Source organism: Pleurodeles waltl, chromosome 9, assembly GCF_031143425.1.
Source record: "Pleurodeles waltl isolate 20211129_DDA chromosome 9, aPleWal1.hap1.20221129, whole genome shotgun sequence".
Taxonomy (NCBI): domain Eukaryota; kingdom Metazoa; phylum Chordata; class Amphibia; order Caudata; family Salamandridae; genus Pleurodeles; species Pleurodeles waltl.
This window is the reverse complement of record NC_090448.1, coordinates 59,841,255-59,860,821: the sequence shown is the minus strand read 5'-3', so window position 1 is coordinate 59,860,821 and position 19,567 is coordinate 59,841,255. Positions and strand designations below refer to the sequence as shown.

At 45.1% G+C, this 19,567-nt stretch overlaps 1 protein-coding gene across 3 annotated transcripts in view; it reads left to right on the top strand.

Moving 5' to 3' along the window:
- The window catches only part of LOC138258940 (zinc finger X-linked protein ZXDA-like), a 59,996-nt gene extending 40,677 nt beyond the window's left edge, over nucleotides 1–19,319 (top strand). For 2 of the 3 annotated variants that reach the window (XR_011198606.1, XM_069206284.1), the window contains exons 8-10: nucleotides 5,042–5,202; nucleotides 8,050–8,151; nucleotides 18,731–19,319. Coding sequence is in view for 2 of the 3 variants with exons in the window: in XM_069206284.1 (XP_069062385.1) it covers nucleotides 5,042–5,202; nucleotides 8,050–8,151; nucleotides 18,731–18,817 (350 nt within the window). In the remaining variant the exon portion in view is untranslated. Of the gene's footprint in view, nucleotides 1–5,041; nucleotides 5,203–8,049; nucleotides 8,152–18,730 lie in introns of those variants that run through there. The other variant, XM_069206283.1, reaches the window with a different exon arrangement.
- Nucleotides 19,320–19,567: the final 248 nt, after the last annotated feature.

Below are 19,567 nucleotides of genomic sequence, written 5' to 3'. Positions count from 1 at the left end.
CTGCCCAGCGAGATCGCGCTCCAAAAACAGAGAAAAAATTGTCCACAACCACGGCAAGCCTCACATGTTTTCCGTACTTGGTCGCTGCGCTCGAGGAGGGCTAACAACGGAAAAGGCATGACCTATGCGTGCCTTCGACTAATCAAAAGAAGCGGATTGTAACAGTGTAAGGAAATGCCTCCTTGGCATGGTTACCCCCTGACTTTTTGCCTTTGCTGATGCTATGTTTTGATTTGAAAGTGTGCTGAGGCCTGCTAACCAGGCCCCAGCACCAGTGTTCTTTCCCTAACCTGTACTTTTGTTTTACACAATTGGCACACCCTGGCATCCAGGTAAGTCCCTTGTAACTGGTACCCCTGGTACCAAGGGCCCTGATGCCAGGGAAGGTCTCTAAGGGCTGCAGCATATCTTATGCCACCCTGGGGACCCCTCACTCAGCACAGACACACTGCTTGCCAGCTTGTGTGTGCTGGTGAGGACAAAACGAGTAAGTCGACATGGCACTCCCCTCAGGGTGCCATGCCAACCTCACACTGCCTATGCAGTATAGATAAGTCACCCCTCTAGCAGGCCTTACAGCCCTAAGGCAGGGTGCACTATACCATAGGTGAGGGCACCAGTGCACGAGCACTGTGCCCCTACAGTGTCTAAGCAAAACCTTAGACATTGTAAGTGCTGGGTAGCCATAAAAGTATATGGTCCGGGAGTCTGTCAAACACGAACTCCACAGCACCATAATGGCTGCACTGAAAACTGGGAAGTTTGGTATCAAACTTCTCAGCACAATAAATGCACACTGATGCCAGTGTACATTTTATTGTGAAATACACCCCAGAGGGCACCTTAGAGGTGCCCCCTGAAACCTTAACCAACTACCCGTGTAGGCTGACTGGTTTTAGCAGCCTGCCACACTCGAGACATGTTGCTGGACACATGGGGAGAGTGCCTTTGTCACTCTGTGGCCAGTAACAAAGCCTGCACTGGGTGGAGATGCTATCACCTCCCCCAGGCAGGAGCTGTAACACCTGGCGGTGAGCCTCAAAGGCTCACCCCCTTTGTTCCAGCACCACAGGGCACTCCAGCTAGTGGAGTTGCCCGCCCCCTCCGGCCACGGCCACACTTTAGGCGGCAAGGCCGGAGGAATTAATGAGAAAAACAAGGAGGAGTCACTGGCCAGTCAGGACAGCCCCTAAGGTGCCCTGAGCTGAAGTGACTCTAACTTTTAGAAATCCTCCATCTTGCAGATGGAGGATTCCCCCAATAGGGATAGGAATGTGACCCCCTCCCCTTGGGAGGAGGCACAAAGAGGGTGTACCCACCCTCAGGGCTAGTAGCCATTGGCTACTAACCCCCCAGACCTAAACACGCCCTTAAATTTAGTATTTAAGGGCTCCCCTGAACCTAAGAATTTAGATTCCTGCAACTTAAAGAAGAAGAGGACTGCTGAGCTGAAAAACCCTGCAGAGAAGACGACGACACCAACTGCTTTGGCCCAAGCCCTACTGGCCTGTCTCCCTCCTTCAGAAGAAAACTGCTCCAGCGACGCTTTCCCTGAGACCAGCGACCTCTGAATCCTCAGAGGACTGCCCTGCTTCCAAAAGACCAAGAAACTCCCGAGAACAGCGGCCCTGTTCAACAAAGACTGCAACTTTGTATCCAGAGGAGCAGATTTAAAGACCCCTGCAATCCCCGCAAGAAGCGTGAGACTTGCAACACTGCACCCGGCGACCCCGACTCGACTGGTGAAGAAACAACACCTCAGGGAAGACCCTCCGGCGAATCCGAGACTGTGAGTAATCAAAGTTGTTCCCCCTGGGCCCCCACAGCGACGCCTGCAGAGGGAATCCCGAGGCTCCCCTGACCGCGATTGCCTGACTCTGAAATCCCGACGCCTGGAAAAGACCCTGCACCCGCAGCCGCCAGGACCTGAAGGATCGGAACTCCAGTGCAGGAGTGACCCCCAGGAGGCCCTCTCCCTTGCCCAGGTGGTGGCTACCCCGAGGAGCCCCCCCCTTGCCTGCACCGCTGAAGAGACCCCTTGGTCTCTCATTGAAACCTATTGAAAACCCGACGCGTGTTGGCACACTGCACCCGGCCGCCCCAGTGCCGCTGAGGGTGTACTTTTTGTGTTGACTTGTGTCCCCCCCGGTGCCCTACAAAACCCCCCTGGTCTGCCCTCCGAAGACGCGGGTACTTACCTGCTGGCAGACCGAAACCAGGGCACCCCCTTCTCCATTGAAGCCTATGTGTTTTGGGCACCACTTTGAACTCTGCACCTGACCGGCCCTGAGCTGCTGGTGTGGTGACTTTGGGGTTGCTCTGAACCCCCAACGGTGGGCTACCTTGGACCCCAATTTGAACCCCGTAGGTGGTTTACTTACCTGCAAGAACTAACATTACTTTACCTCCCCCAGGAACTGTGAAAATTGCACTGTGTCCACTTTTAAAACAGCTAAATGTGTTTTATGTAAAAAGTATATATGCTATTGTGATTATTCAAAGTTCCTAGAGTACTTACCTGCAATACCTTTCAAATGAGATATAACATGTAGAATTTGAACCTGTGGTTCTTAAAATAAACTAAGAAAATATATTTTTCTATCACAAAACCTATTGGCCTGGAATTTTCTCTGATTGTGTGTTCCTCATTTATTGCCTGTGTGTATGTACAACAAATGCTTAACACTACTCCTTTGATAAGCCTACTGCTCGACCACACTACCACAAAATAGAGCATTAGTATTATCTCTTTTTGCCACTATCTTACCTCGAAGGGGAACCCTTGGACTCTGTGCATACTATTCCTTACTTTGAAATAGTGCATACAGAGCCAACTTCCTACAAGCAGGCAAGCCAACTTGCCAATGAAAGACACTGACAGAACGTCGACGGGGCTCCGAGCCCTTTTCTGATACCTAAAGCGCTTCGCTAGCGATACGCATGCGCAAGCGCATGCGACGCAGGCTCGACCCTAAAAATGACCAGGCCCCTCTAAATGATCTGCTATTCCTTATTAGTTCAAGTAGGTGTTAAGTCTAGTGTCCTAAATGCAGAGGACTGCATCATCACCAGTAGTACCTTACATCTGTACAAAAACCAATGCATTTTTTTGGCAGATGTCAGCATGTAGTAGACTTTGCAAGTTTTCCCTGGGGTCTTATCACATTTACTACCTCATTAATTGGACTCAAGCATATAACGGAAATGGCTTGATTTGAGACTTGGTGGCTACACATCCAAACCCTCCTCGAAACCGTCTGAAAGGCGATAGAAAAGTGTGTTCTGCCACCTAATGTAAAAACCAAGTAGCTCTCTAAGCTCATTGAAATCTCCAACATTAGTGGGAGTGCTTTCAGAGGATTTTCCCATATAGCAGCATATGCATATATAACAACGTCACATGTACTATCATCTGCCATTCTAAACTTATTATCCCTTAACTTGTTTTCTAGCAGAAAAACCACAGTCTTCCCCCAAAAGTTGAGTACCAAGGAGGACTTTGGGAATGTGCCTGTTACCTTCCTGAATATCATTACTAGATGTTGAGTCTTTAATTTAATCCTAGTCCACTGACTCTTTCATACACGTTTTGGAAAGGTCAATACTATTCGACGTGAGCACACTGCATTCCAGCTACTGAAATATAGCCCCCAATCGAATTGTTCAGATCCAAACTCGGTTTCCATAATATCTGGGGCTTTTATTTATTTTCCTAAGATTCGGGGAAATGTTTTTGTCTGATAAACATTGCCTGCCTCCCCGACCCCCTTACTCGCACACGTAGCTGGTATGTGGATGGGAACGAAACACAAGGCATCATTTACAGCACACACTCTCAGTCCCGACAGCTGTCCCAGTGCCTTTGTCAGCTTTCCCGGTGTGCCTGTACTGACGTTATTTCGTTTTTATGAAGTTGAAGGAAGCCTGCCTCATGTGGCCACCAGCAGAGTAGCTTGGAAGCACCCTTCACTTTACGCAAGGGCTTTGGCTGGGGTTGGGGGCAAACTGGTTGCTTCCGTCCCCTCTTCCCCTCTGCCTTGCTCAGTAGGTTTCGGGTAGGGGAATGGGATTGCTTCCTTAAGATCGCCGCTTAGCAATAATGTGGGTATCGTTGTTGGCTCCCCGGGTTTGGCCATAAGTGCAGGGTGTATTTAAGCCCTCATCCTTGCCTTGCTAAAGGGTGGTGAGATGGACTTTAGCATCATACCTCACCTTCTTTAAGGAGGGAAATGTGCCCAAATGGTGGTGGCGGTTTACACTGTCTGTTCTTTCTCTTTTTTTTTTTTTTGTTTATTATTTTTTACCCAAGGCTGTGGGTGCTATTTTCCCCCAAATTCCCCCAGCCTTGCACATGTGGGAGTTAATGGCCCAGTTGTTATTATTATTATTTTTTTTACATCTCCAGATATTGCACACATTCTAAGATCTGTTACCAGAAGAGGAAAGCACTTTCTACAAATTTGCAACTGAGCCATAGAAATCTGTTTTAATCAATTTAATTGAAAGCTGTACACTGATCCTGTCATTGCAAAATCAAAACGCCAACACTGACCAAAGCAGTGGCCCTCTTTGAGCAAAAATCTGCTATCCAATTAAAATATGTACCTTTACCAATTGTTGCTGTATTTCTTTGGTTGTTTGGAAACAAATTCTGTGTTTAAGCTCCAACACACCGTGCATGCAGTTGCAATGCCCCTCTCCCACTACCTCTGCTGCCTGTGCTTTTTCTAGATGCTAGTGGAATCGGTGAAATAATTTAGTATTCAGTATCCCAGCAGCCAGAGGAAGCCAAAGTGATTAAGCAGTTTAAATTGGTGGGGCTGTGGCGTTCTGCATGTGCTCCACGCTGAAAGTGTGATGCAGGACATCTCATCGTTTGGTAGTACAGAAACACCAGTGGCTCTAGTAAGCAATGCTTGTACATTGCTTAACAGAGCCATTGTAAACTGCTGCTGCATTGTGGCTCTTAGAATGTCAATTCTATTCTTAATCGCTTCTAAAACACTAACACAAAAGTATGAACTCTTCGTTTCTCTTTTAGGTTCTTCAGACCTAACACAGAAGAAAAGTAACACCAGTTCTATAGGCACTTCTTCACCTGTTCACGGGAGTCAGTTTTTGACCAATATTTTGCCAAGTGAGGGTCTTGTAGGAAATGAACAGGACGCTGCATCCCACTGTGTTAAGATTCAGTTATTGCAGGTAGGACATCAATGATTTCTCTTCCTTTTCTTTTTGTAATAAAACAATTTTATTTATGGTTTGTGCTTTAATCGAAGAAAACACATTGGGTGACAGAATGTTAATGCATGACAACAGTTAATCACAGTGCAGCTTTACGCTTTGAGATTCAAATTGTCATTGGTTGAGGGTATTTTGAGGTGGGGTGTTGGCATATTGACGGATGTTGATGTCTCCGACTATTAATACAGTAGCATTTATGTGGAGATTTAAAATAATTCAGGAGCGAATGGAACCTGGTTGGATACTTCTACATGATTTGGCATGGTAGGAAAGGAACCTCTGCAGGAATGTCTGAGAATCCTATCCATGTTTCTAAGATCAGCTCTTGCTAGTCAATTGTGTGGAAAACTCCAGCCACATTTAGTAAGATTGGGATGCATTGGTGGTTTTTTTCGTTGAGATGAAAGGCATAGTCAACTGCTCGAAGAGTTGCACTTTCCATGCAGCACCATGATTATAAGCCAAATTGGATGTGTGTTTGGAAGGTTGTTATAGTTGCTCTGATTTTGTATCTCGGTGCGGGTGGTGAGTGCTTCTTTCTTGGTCTCCCTGAGTCAGTGGTGATATTTGTTGAGGGCGGACCTGAAGGAGTTGAGGTTGGTGGGGTTCTTGTTTGAGTGCCACTCTTTCTTTCCTGCAGAAACGTTTGAAGGTCAAAAGTTCAGGGGTGAACCATTTGACTTGCTTGGTGGGTTTGCTGCTGGTGGTACTCGTCAGGGGGGCGATGGAGTCAGCGGCTGAGGAGATCCAATTGGAAATGTTTTGAACGCGGAGTTCGAGGGTCTCTGCAAGGATGGGTCTAGCTTCTTTGAGAGCAGCGATCCAGTGTGTTTCTGTGACTTTGCTCCATTTGCAGCGGGAAATGGAGGGGGGGGGTTGCCATTGGGGCTTCAAGCAGTCCTTCACTGGTGAAACGGACAATGTTGTGGTCAGTCAACGTTACCTCGGAAGTGTGAAATTACTTTGCTCTGTCGCTGGTGGGGAAAATGGGGTCCAGTGTGTGCCCTGCACTGTGTGTGTTTGTGTGTGTGTGTGTGTGTGGGTAATGACTGATGATGCTCAGGCTTTTGAGGAGCGGGCGGAGTTGGTGTCAGTCGGGTCTTATAGGTGGAAGTTCAGGTCCCCCAGGAAAATGTGTTTGGAGTCGATGGCCGGGGGGGGCGATGAAGTTCAGGATGGAGTTGCAGAAGCTGTGGCAGGCGACTGAGGGCCTGTAGGTTCCTCTGATGGTGGTTCTGGCGTCAGGTTTGATCTTAGTTGAGGTGTTCCATATTCAGTGTTGTCGTCTGAGGAGGCGTGACAGTCTTTGTGGATAATGGCGATGCCTCCAACGTGTCTGTTGGGGCAGTCGTGGTAAATTATCTTGTACCCAGTGGTGCAGATGTGGAAGTGAGTCAGGTTTCTGTGATGAACATTATGTAGGGAGCGAGGATGGTGATGGTGTCCAAGATTTCTATGGAGTGCTCGCAGAGAGATCGTACGTTGAGTAGTGCGCAGAGGAGTTGTGGTTCGTGGCCGGGCGTCTGCTGGGTGGAGATTGCAGTGGTTCCTACATTGTGTGAGAAATGGCATTTGTGGCAGGAGAAAAGGGCCTTTGGTGGAGTGAGGTGATGCTGCAGTTGATGTTCCGGGTCTTTGGTCTGAGGTTTTTGATTTAGTTGGCGGACTATTGGCATTGGGCTGCAGATCCAGGGGTCCTGGAGCTGGGCGATAACAGGCTTGCCTTTGGTGCACCTTCGATGCGGTTGCACAGTGACCGCCATTAAGTAGGTCCAGGGGTGCGGGTGCCATGGGAGGGGGATGTGGCAGAAAACGGCTGTCAGGACCAGGCTTATGAGAAGTGGCAGCAACAAGGCACAGTCTGGCAGCTGACAGGTAAAAACAAAGTCACTCACAAAAAGGACCAGAAGGGAAGGGCACAAAAGGCAAAACGGTGGCAACAAAGCAAGACAAGTGCACACACAACAGCACAAGGGGCTGCACAGTGCTGAGCACCAGGGACAGGAGTGCATAGAGGCTCAGAGCTCCAAACTGGACAGCAGCAACAGGGAGAGCAAGGTGCAGTACCTGCAATACTTGGAAGATGGCATGAGGTAAACCTTCTTTTGAATTGCACCAGAGCTAAACCCAGTAGTGGCGGGTCCACAGAGTTGTTAAGACTATGCCACCATCCTGTATTGGCCTGCCAAAAGAGCTGTTCGACATCAAGAACAGACTAAGCACTGATTTCACATAAGACTGCGTCTGTCCCTACCTTACAGTTGCTTGTTGTGAAAGAATCATGTTCCAACCTATATGCATTAAAAGCAAGGGCATTACAGGTATCCATTCTCACCCATCTGCCTGGTGGTCTTCTGCAGCTAGTCATCCATCACTGTCTCTGAATGTGGGTGTACGTTTGAAGTTTGAGCCCCCCAAACTTTAGTTGCAGGCTTGATATGATATTGTGTACCACCATCATCTTAGCAAAATTGCTATAAATTCTTCTTCTGGGGAATGTAATGATCTTCTGTACAATCGGTTGCCCTTATCGATCTAGACAGTTTCCTAAGTAAGTCGACCGTTTAAAATGGGACAAGCACCTTGAGTTTGATGTGTGTGCTAGAGAGATGTAATGAAACAAATATATATTTTCAGTAAGACTGAAGGGCTGTTTATTTAGATATTTCTGGCAGCAGGAGGGTGTTTAGAGTGCCAACAAACTGTTGTATCAGAAAAGTAAACTTTTTTGATCTGTTAAAATCGTGGCCGATCATATGTAAGAAATAACGTGTGTTTTTTTTATTTTTTGTTTCTTTTGTTAAGGATGACCATCCAAGAAATGGCGATTTGCCATTTCCACTTGGCTCTGATGCATCGTCTTCCCATTCTCAGTTGACAGTTGATCTGCCGGTGCACATACTTCAGGTATGGTTCCAACTTGCATAGAAAAGAGATTTCTTGCTTTCATTGTTTTTGTCTCCAGAAACAGAAGTTCCACAAGTTTTAGACTAGCAGGAGTTATTTAATTTTTTCCACTCGCCAACCTTTACTGTTCAAAGCTTCCAAAAATAAAGATAATAACTTATTATTAGTTTGAGCCTAGCTGACAGCTCAAGGTGTGTGGCTGTAAAATACCTATTATTATTTTTTCAGGAACTTAGTGGAGCTTAAATCCTACCAGGTTTCTCACTATTTGCTCTTTTGTCACTCATTAGGTTGCTTAGTCATTGGTTTGCCTTATTCCTCTTGTGTTTGTTCCTCCCTAGGGCATTGACTCTTTACCTGTGTTATTTCACTATTTGCATTTATGGAACTACTTTTTTTCTTTTTGCTTGAGCACTACACAACAGTGCATGTGTTTTTCAGCTCTCCCTCGTGTCTTCTCTCTCCTCCCACTCTGTTTTGCTGTTTGTTGTCCATATACTTTCCTAGTGCTGCTTTTTATCTCTGTATGCTTCTCTACCCCGCCATCTGTATGTTGTCCCCCACCCCTCCATCGACTCCCCCTTCCCCCCCCCAACCCAGCCAGTCCTTCATTGAATCCTCTTCTGCTGTTCACCAGTACTTATTTCACACCCAAGGCGTCTTTGTTGCTCAGAAGCTTGCTGAACTGTTGGCTGGTTGGGAGGTGCCTCACTCACTCCCTCTAGATTTCATTCCCTTCTGCTTATTGCAGTCATAGAACATGCTACACAGAGCTGTGTATACCCTGTGCCTGAGGAGAATAGAGTCGCAAGGTGAAGGTCCTTGGGCATGGCTGAATGCACAATCATTTATTTTCCAAGAGAGTTGCCCACGTACCCTGTCCATTGTGCCTGGCCAAGCACAGCATGCGTTTTCTGTGGGCTGCTCGTTTCACTGTGTGATCTTTGCTGCAACGTGTCTGACCTACCTGACCCAGCTACAACTTGACAGCTTCCGGGCCTCTTTTGGGACTGCTAATGGGAATTACGAGTCGTCCTAGAGTGAGCAAATGGGTCTTTATAGATGTCTTGCTACTGCTTGCAGATCAGTCACATCCGAGAATTAATTGGACTCTCTCTCTTTCTCTGATGCGGCTCTATAAACATGTAACCTTTGTTTATGCTGGTTCCTCCATGTTGGTGACGGAACGCTCAAAACAGCTTTGTAACCCTGTTACTTTTTATGTGTTTTACTGGAACAACAGTTGCCCATTTATCTGTAAATGGAGTATTCATCAGTTATATTTCAATGTTTTTGACTTTGATTTTTCTCAGTTTGTAAGATAGCATCGTCAAATCTTCCAGAAATTTTATGACATGTATCTGTGTTTAAGTCTTAGAGGCATGGCTATCATGTACTGTAGCAGGTAGATTGGCACTGAGTCACTGCTTGTGGGGTTTCTGCACCTTAATTATGCCTACATTATACTACATATCCACTGTGCTGTGGGCCAATATTTCTTGCTTCCATAATGGCCAGTTGCACCACTGTCCCTCCACTTTGGGGGAGAGGGGCAAGCATACAACCTGTAGAGTTAATCCTTCAGATGCAGCGCGCACACAATATAGTACTTCCTATTCAAGCAGCACTTCAGTATACACATGCAGTGCACTACTTTACCTTAAAACATGCACATACCATGCTACAAACTACTGTATTCCATAGGCACTTGAAACACGTAGCCCTGCACCAAATATCCATGCAGCACACACCCTCCCAGTCATGTAACAAACAAATCTCTTCCATGTGAATATCCTGTACACTCCTCCTTTAGGCAAGCATGATCGGACCTGAAATATATCCATACGTATCTAAAAGCCCCACCTTTTGCTAGAACATCGCAGACTTCATTGCCCCCAAACTCAACAGACTACATGATCCTAGGAGACCTCAATTTTCACCTCGACAACTCGCACGACCGCAACCCCATCAACCTCCTGGATAGCCTAAACAACACCGGATTCAAGCAACTGGTCACCAGCCCAACTTGCACCACGGGACACACCTTGGACCCCATCTACACTGCCAGCGATAAAATCAAGTTCTCCCACTCAACTGAGCTCACATGGACCAACCACCACCTAGTACATTTCACCATAACCAGCAGAATGGGGCCTGCCCCTATGCCTCCACCTCCCCTCCTACACCGATAGGGAAAAGTCAGAGAGACCCAATAGATCACCACCCTCCACGCCAGCAAACCTACCCTCTCCGACAACCTAGAGAAGGACGCTCTCAGCCTGTTCGAATGGCTCCTCAACAACACTAACAGTCGCCCCTTCAAGGAGCTCCACATCCAGAAGCTCAAGCAAACCAGCAAAGTTGTTCACCCTGAGCTCCGCACACTCGAGAGACTGCAAAAGGTTAGAGAGACGGCGCAGCAGCAGAGACCAAACAGGCTGCATTACCTTCAAAGATGCACTCTCCAAATACCATCTTCACATCAAAGAAGCAAAAAATCTGGCCCTACTCTTCCGTATCGAGGAAAGCACCGAAGGAACTTTTCAAGATTGTCAAATAATTCTTCTGGCCAGCAGCCATCCAGAACACTATCCAACCCACTCAGACCCTCTATGGCTCTCTAGCCGACTACTTCCACGACAAGATCACAGCCATCTACAGTACCTTCCATCCACAACCCAACAGCACTGGGCACCTACTAGCCCCAACAGAAGACTCTCCCAGCCATTCGATCACAGACTAGGACCCTCAATCTACCCAGGAAAAATCAGCCCTGATGAGCTCTACCCACTCCGGCTCATTCAACGACCCATGTCCCCACTAAATCTTCAATTTGGGTCAGAAGGAAACAAGCCACATCCTTACTCCCATCTTCAATACCACCATCAGGACCGCCACCATTCCCAAAACCGGGAAGCAAGCAGAGGTCAAACCACTCCTCGTGATCCTCTCTTCAGACCCCTGCAAACTCAACAATTATCGCCCCCATCTCTCTGCTCCCCTTCCCAGCTAAAATCATGGAATAAGCAATTTCCAAACAGCTCTTCGAACGCCTGGGAAAAAACACAATCTACTGGACCCCTCCTAATGTGGCTTCCACACCAACTACAGCACCACACAGACCACCTTCATCACCGCGACTAACGACATCAGATCCCTCGTCGACCACGGAAAGAAGGCGGCCTTGATTCTCCTCGACCTCTCTGCCACACCGTTGCAAACTTCACCCTCACCTCAAGACTCCACCACATTGGGATCCAAATGAATGCCCTCAAATGGATCTACGCCTTCATCACAGGACATACCCAGAGAGTCCACCTCCCTCCTTTTGTATCTGAACCAAAGGGCACCATATGCGGCGTACCCAGGATCCTCACTCAGCCCCACCCTTTTTAACACGTCACGCTCCTTTCTGAGATTGTCCGCCCCCACGTTCTCCACATCATCTCATACGCCGATGACACCAAACGTATTCTCTCTCTCTCTCTCTCCGAAAACCCTTCCTCCCTTAGAGCCAACTTCTGTAACGCCGTGACTCACGTCACTGATTGGATGGAATCTAGCTGCCATTAAACTGAACACAGACAAGACAGAGATGATAATCTTCAGAAACACCCCCTTCCCTGGGACGACCCCTGGTGGCTCTCCTCTCTGGGTCAACCCCCATCCGACCATGCCCTCAATCTCAGCATTGACGACAGCAAGCTCACCTTCAAACGACAGATAAACGCAGTGGCCGCTGCCAGATTCCACAACCTATGCATGCTTTAGAAGATTTATAGATGGATCCCCTTCGAAACCAGAAAAACTGTAATCCAAGCCATCATCACCAGCAGACGGCTAGACTACGGAAAGGCCTTTTATGTTGGATTCCCCAACCAACTCCTCCACCACCTCCAGACCATGCAGAATGCAGCCTCAAGATTTATCCTGGACCTACCAAAGTGGACCCACATCACCCCACACCTCCGGAATTTCCACTGGCTGCCTGTGCACAAGAGATGCAAAATCAAGGTACTCACCATTCCATACAAAGCCCTCTACAACATCGGACCCACTCATCAACCACAGACTCTCCTTCCAGCCTGCAAGGGAGCACCCATCAGCATTCCTCGCCCAAGTCCAGAGAATTTTTCGTAGCCGCAGAGCAGGACATCCCTTCTCCCATCTCGCCACCAAGATTTGGAACGACCTCCACACCCACCTGCGGACCACGCACACCCTCATCGACTTCAAGAGAAAGCTCAACACATGGCTATTTGAGAAATAACTACCAGCTGCAGCAACAAACCCAGCTCCTGGATACCCAGGCGCGACAAGCTGTACTTTATAAAACTAATGATTGATTGATAGATGTATCCTCCTCCGAACACATGCCCTTTTTATACAGACAAACAAAACCCAGCCAACTATCATATACATTCCTCTTCTATGCATACATTTTGTACACTTCACTTCAAAACACTCTTGCCTCATCGAGGCCACAGTCTTCCCACATTGTGCAAAACACCACTGTTTGTATACACAAGTAGCATTGTGTATCAAAAAAATCCTACCGCATCATGCACACACAAGCCTTTTGAGCTTCTGTAGACACGTATAGAACTTATTTTAATCCCTACAATATTCGCACAGCACACAACCCTCTTTTTACTGTGCACATGTATTACAAAATCCCATTCTTAAGCAAATGCAGTACATTTCTTTTGTACAAATACAACAGTTTCCTAAGATACTCACAAACCCTTAGGCTAAACATTAGCCTGCCCACATAAACAAGCATGTAGTCCACTGTAACTAACAAAGTTCTGAAACACTACGACCTTCTACATATATGTATAGCAAATAGTTACCTACTGTACACACTTACAGTATACATGATAGTTTTATGCTCACTAGCAGCCCCTTCCATGCATGCAGACAGCCTACTGGTGTATAGTGCCATGCCAATCTGCTTTACAGCAAACTTCCCCTTTTTGTACCCAGTTTTTGTTTTTTACAGCCTTCAGCTTCCTCCCATGTACGCATGTAGCATACTACCACCTATGCACATGTAATGCAGCACAGAGTTCTTTAGTAAAAGGCTTCACATGTAGTGCAATTTGCCCTTTCAAATACACATGCAGCGCACATTACTATATCACAACACAGCAGACTGCTTTTCACATTCGTACAAAGGACACAACCCTCTACCATCCACATATGAGCACACTACTTTATTTTATCTACATTTTTAGACCACTATGTCCTTCCATTTAGACTGGAATTGCACAGTCTCTGCTATGTATGTGACACTACGCTCCCAAAGCAGAAATTTAGCACAGTATCCAATCTCCATTGTACACCAATATAACATTCATTCTTCCACAGGGATGCAGGGGCAGCCATCTTGGAATGATTTTTGTCAAACTATAACGAAAACTATTGCAAACTGCCACTGGTGCATACACAAGTGATAAAGACTGTGGACTTTTTGCAAGTATACTTTTACAAAAACAATTCCAAGATGGCCACCTGTGCGTCAGAAATTTTGAAATCATTTAGCTGTGGATGTGCCAAATCAATTGGGTACTAGCAACGTCAGTTAGGTCTTTGTATGCATATTAAAGAGGAGGCCTGTTGGCTTTGCCAATGCTGGTTTATCAAACCTTGTGGAATTGTTAATGTTATTCATATGGGTTAAATATTTTCTCTATATTTGTTAATGTCTTAAAGTAAGATTGTTAAAGTGACACTCCAAAAACAAGAAAGACAGTTGAAACTTGCTTTATATCTAGGTCCATTTATAGTATATAAATAAATATTGGGTCACGTATTATTCTACCTTCACTGTGATAGAGTACAAGCTGGTCCCGGGACACAGAAATATTAAAATCAGTGACTGTGCTGTCATTGACTGAATCTCTTGTAGAAGACATTTTGATTGACGTCTGTTTCACAGTGATTTGACTGCTTATGACTATCTTTGTATTTTTATTTGCTAATATTTCATCTATATGCTGCATTTATGCGTAAATGCAGAAACATTCCGAAAAATAAATATCTGTATTAAAAATGTTTTACTAAAACGGTCATGCTCAAAAGCAACCTTCTGTGGGTTTATTCCAGGCTCATTGGGTGTAAACCGTGGTCTACTGTATAGTACCATTTCTTGCTAATATTTAGAGGTACATTTTGATATGCACTGAGCCCAATGCACAGCTGGCCTTTGGCAGTTTCAGCAGTAGGAACTCCAGGTGATTCTCACAGTTAACTAATCGGATGCTGAATTTCCTTCCCCCTCCCTATGCACATGCTTCAAAATCCTGTGTACGTTTTCCTTGCAAACTGTGCCTATGACTACCAGTTCCACAAGACGATGATGGTGGTAGTCCTGGTTTTCCTGACAGTCAAGCACTCAGTATGAAGTGTCTGAGATCTGAGCATCCCTCTGGAAATAGCACCGCCCCTTGACTTTCCTTTTCCTGTCTTAAAACGTATTTTGTTGGTTCTTTCTTCTTGCATTAATGTTGTGTAATATTTTGAGGACTTTCTACTGAAAATCAGTGAACCCCAGGTGACCTAGCGACCCTTGATTTCCTAGTATCCCTTGATTTCCTAGAAAAGACTACTAGCGAAGGGCTGTTTCAGCCACAAGTCAATTTATACTTGTACCATAACTTAATAACGGCGACTGAGTGGTGCTCCACATGCATGATGTCAGATCTTGTTCTAAGATGTCACACAGAGATGTTTCAGTACCATCCTCCATTCAGAGTTGTAATTTAGGCCTATCAATACAACCTTTAGTGCAAGGGTGAACAGTCTCAAAGGTGCCTTGTAGGCTTCAAAGAACCATCATGTTAGTCCTCTTTATAACATACTTATACCTACTACCTTTGCCGAGTTTGGGCCATCAACCAGGACTGTCCAACTATCTCTGTCCTGGGCTTTTCTTTCAATCTAACTCCAGGTGTAACCCATCTCCTTGCAGCCTTGAGGCCACGACCTCCAGTGTTTCTTGGCCTTACTCTTTTCCTTTTCTCTTAAGAGTTCCCTATCAAGTTTTGTATGGTAGTGTTTGATGCGGGGTTGAGGAGGGTGTCACCTATCCAGCCCCACAGTCTTTACATGATTTCTTCATGAACATTGAGTCGTGGTTGCTGATGATGTTTGGCCACAAAAGGATTTTCCTCAGACCGGTATTGATGATGGTTTGGACATTGTTAGTGGTGGTCACTGTTGTCCTCCAGGTTTCTGCTCCATACAGCAGGACCAATTTTATGTTGGTGTTAAAAAGCTTGATCTTTGTTTGCAGCGTTAGGTCCTTGGATCTCCAGATCTTCTTTAACTGAATGAAGGCAGGCCTTGCTTTGCAATTCTTGCCTTGATGTTGGTATCCGTGCCACCTGCTTGTCTATGGCACTGTCCAGGTTGGTGGAACCTCAACCTCTTCCAGTGCATCACCTGCAAGAGTGACTGCAGCTGTGCTGGCTTTGTTAGTGTTCAGGATCTTGGGTTTTCTTCTGTGGATGTTGAGGCCAAGTTGTGCTGATGTGGCAGCCACATTGTTGGCCTTCTCTTGCATCTACAGATGAGTATGGGGCAGTAAGGCTAGGTCGTCGAGTTGCATCCAAGGTGTCCCCTGGATCTAATTTCTTCTCCTTACTGTGGATGTCTTCATAACATGACCACCACCACGATACCTGTGGGTCTAACAGAATCTTGGATCTTTTTTCAAACAACGTTTTAGACTCATTACTTATATAAAGAAAATAAATAAATAAAGGCCTTCGCAAGGCTTTATTTTGCGTGTTGTTTTTCTTCCCATGAAATGTCCCCAGCTCTGCACATAGTTCCAAAATTCGAAGTTGGGAATCCCAACATCAATTCTATTTCCTTCTACACAGCCAGAGAAGATATTTGAATGCACTTTCTTTTTTTTTTTCTTTTTCTTTTTCTTTCTTCTATAAAAACTTATCTTTTTCCACTTTGAGTTCTTAACTGTGGTAACTCATGGGTATAATTTACTTTGTTTAGTATTTACTTAACTCTTACATTGTTGCTAGGAATGTCCTTCAACTGACCTCAGCTGATAAATAGTGGAGTATAAAAACATGAGAGTTGGATATATTATTTTATCAAAAAAAACAATTTAAATGAAACAACTTTAAGTATAACAAAAACCTCAGAAATACCCTGAGAAATACACACTTAAAGCAACATTATTTACAAAATGAAATCTAGAAAAAATTAAAATGGCTAGTTTTGGATAGCTGTGTAACCCGCAACTTGCCTTCAATACTCTATTCTTGACCTCACACGTAAAAAAAATGACATCACAGTGACATCACATACTGCCTCACCATTGACATAGTGATATTAGGATTGCTTTAATATGTGTTGAATTTTATGTTGTCATTTTGGATCACATATTACCTCACCTTTGGCCAACTACTGTACCCAGTCCCGGCGGCTACATAACTGATATGGCTTTTGGTTTGGTGTCTGTGTGCGAAGCACCCATGTGGGCATATAACTCACTGCTAGCCATCTTCAACTGGGGCACTTGCGTTTATGTGCAGACCCTGCAACCGCTTAATGGGACCAACCCACTGAGTTATGCACAATACAAGTGTAGGGCAGCACCTGCTTGCTGAGACCATGTACATGTATTGGCATACTCACTGCACTTAACCGTCTGCCATGTGCTCGGCAAGGCAAGGGCAAGGGCAGGGCCAGGCCAGGCCAAAGGTCTCAGGCCTTTTTCAAGTGATGTATCATGCCAGCCGTGTGAACTTGTACAGTACTGGAAAATTGACATATCTGATTGCTGTTGTGGTAAGGTATTGACTTTTCCATAAAGTCAGACGTGTATGATATTTCATAGATCTTGCCTTATGCACTAGTTTCATCCAAAACAATCATTTGCATTTGAACCATTTACTTGTAGTGTTTGCAAGCCCTGTGCCCTTTGAAGAGCAAGCTTGCATACAGTAGATGTCAAGTGGACTGTGAAGTATTACCTTTGCAAAACTAAGGAGTTAAGAAAGTTAACAGCTTTTTGTTTGCATGCAATTTCAGAGACTGGAAATCCTGTTCCTAAGTAGTTGATATATGTTTGCATATAGCCTCATTATCAAAATGCAGAAAGACTGTTTCATTAGATTTGGTGCTATTGCCCTAATACCCCATGTTGCTATGTTGGTGATCAATACATCTGTTCACTAACCATTACATTGTTGAGTACATTTTGAAAACTGATCCACCAAGGCTGAAAACTGCCATAACAAGCCAGTCTGGTTGATCTTAATGCTTCTTCATTCTGCAAATTGAGGAATAAAATGGGATATTGTAAAATAAACTATCAAATGGAAGATGATGTTTTCAGAAGCCTTTCATGATATCTTTCCGTGATGAATTTGTCATCTCAAAATCGAACTACCTTTCAGACACCAATCGCTGGGCACCACACATCCAGTTGTGTTAACAATTCAGACTCTTTATGCAACTTTTTTGTGTCCTATCCTTGTGTAAGCTGACAAGACTCTGGGAATATCATTATGATATTCCCCGTTATGACCCTTCCCCGTGACTCCTGAATTAGGCATTTTTGCTTAACCCCGTGTCTTGCAACTGATCTGTAAACTTACCTTTATGCAGATCCATAGTAATGACTGGTGACACCTGATGAATAAGTGAATACAAATATTTGTTACGTGTATTTGTAAAGCACACTATCAGCCACAAGGGTATTCTAGCGCTGTGCTGATGTGTGTGCAAAACCTTGCTTATCGTAGGTTAGTTAATGCGGAGTGGGAAGTTGTTCCGTGCTTTAAGAGCAGTTATAGAGAACACCTGTCCTTCTGATCTGATTTGGTATATTACTGGGTTGCGCGCGAGTAGAAGCCCTGCGGTCATGTCTTAGTGATTGATTGGAAGGGGACGCAACTATTTATGTAGGTGGGCCTTAGTTGTGTAGTGCCATGAATGTGTTGTGAGTAGTTTGAATTGAGTAGGTTTGCGGATCGGCAGCCAGTGTGTGGTGTGATGTCAATTCTATATGGAAGGTTGAGGATGAGTGTGGCTGCTGAGTTCTGGATGGTTTGTAGTCTTGTAGTGAGATGCTTGGTGAACCCGGCTTAGAGGGTGTGTTGTAATATACATTTCTGAAAGTGTATATAATGCTGGGAATATTCCTCTGTAAATATGTTTGTATATGGAAATAGTTTGGTAGGTTTTATTATAGAATGTAGTATGTCCCACCTTCCCTTTCCCCTGTAGAGTGGAACATTCCGACAGTTGACAGAGAGACAGGAGTTGACCGTAGAATGTTGGGGAGGCTTTGTCATCAAGAGAAGGCTGTGTGGAGAGCTTGGAAGATGGAGCTGTAGAGATGAAAAAGTCTGGCACTGAAAAGGTGACGTGGTCTCTTCATAACTGGGTGTTTGCATAGATCAACTTGTGGGTGACTAGGGCATGAGAGCCAGGTATTCTAGTGATGCTTGGGTGCAGTTGGGTTAACAGTATGCAGTTTCTAGCCATTTCCTAATGCTCCTGTTATGGCTACGTGTTGTGACAATTATTTGTGCTTTTTCAGGAGTCCCCAGCATCTGCAGAAGAGGCCACTGTTCCTGCCCGTTCTCAGTTCACTGGAAGCACTATAAACCTTCAAGATCTGCAGTGACCCATCTGAAGAAGGAAAGGAAAGCAGTGAAATTATATCATGTTGATATTGGTATTTATATAAAGACTACAAGCACAAAATATCAATCTGTGCTAAGTTTTGACATATAATGTACATTTATGGCGATTGGGGAAAATATACATAGAAAAGTGCACTTCTACAGAATGGACGTGGTGGAGTCTTTTCATCTGTGTTTCTGGGTGGAGGTACTTATTGCCCAATATTCCAGGTCTGCTAAAGGGAGGATGGACTTTACAAGGTATTTGAAATGTAATCCAGGTATGCTGTCCAGAGCGCTGCTGCTGTGCCACCGCGAATCTGCTTTTTGTAACTGTGACTAGTTCAGTTGCCCACATTTTACCTCTCCTTTGCATCTACTGCCCCACCTTCTGGAAGCCAACTGGGAATTCTTCTCTGTATGTTGCATGCAGTGATGCCATACCATCTGAAATTGTATGACATGTTTTGTTGGTACCATAAAAAGTTGTGGTCAGAGAGTTAACTTGAGAGTTTCTGTTGTCAAGAGTAATCAAAGCAACGGTTTGTGCACCATTGTTTGCTGAACTATCAAAGATATTTTACAACGTTCTAACTGCAAGTTTCCATTGTGGTGTAGCTTTTGCTCTCTTTCCAAAGTATAAACCTATTTGTCATCACCCTACTGCTGTATTCCTCATAAAAGACCTCCAAATATGATTTCCACCTCTGTGTTTGCCTCAGTGTGTTAAGCAAAGGGAACACAGTGCATGG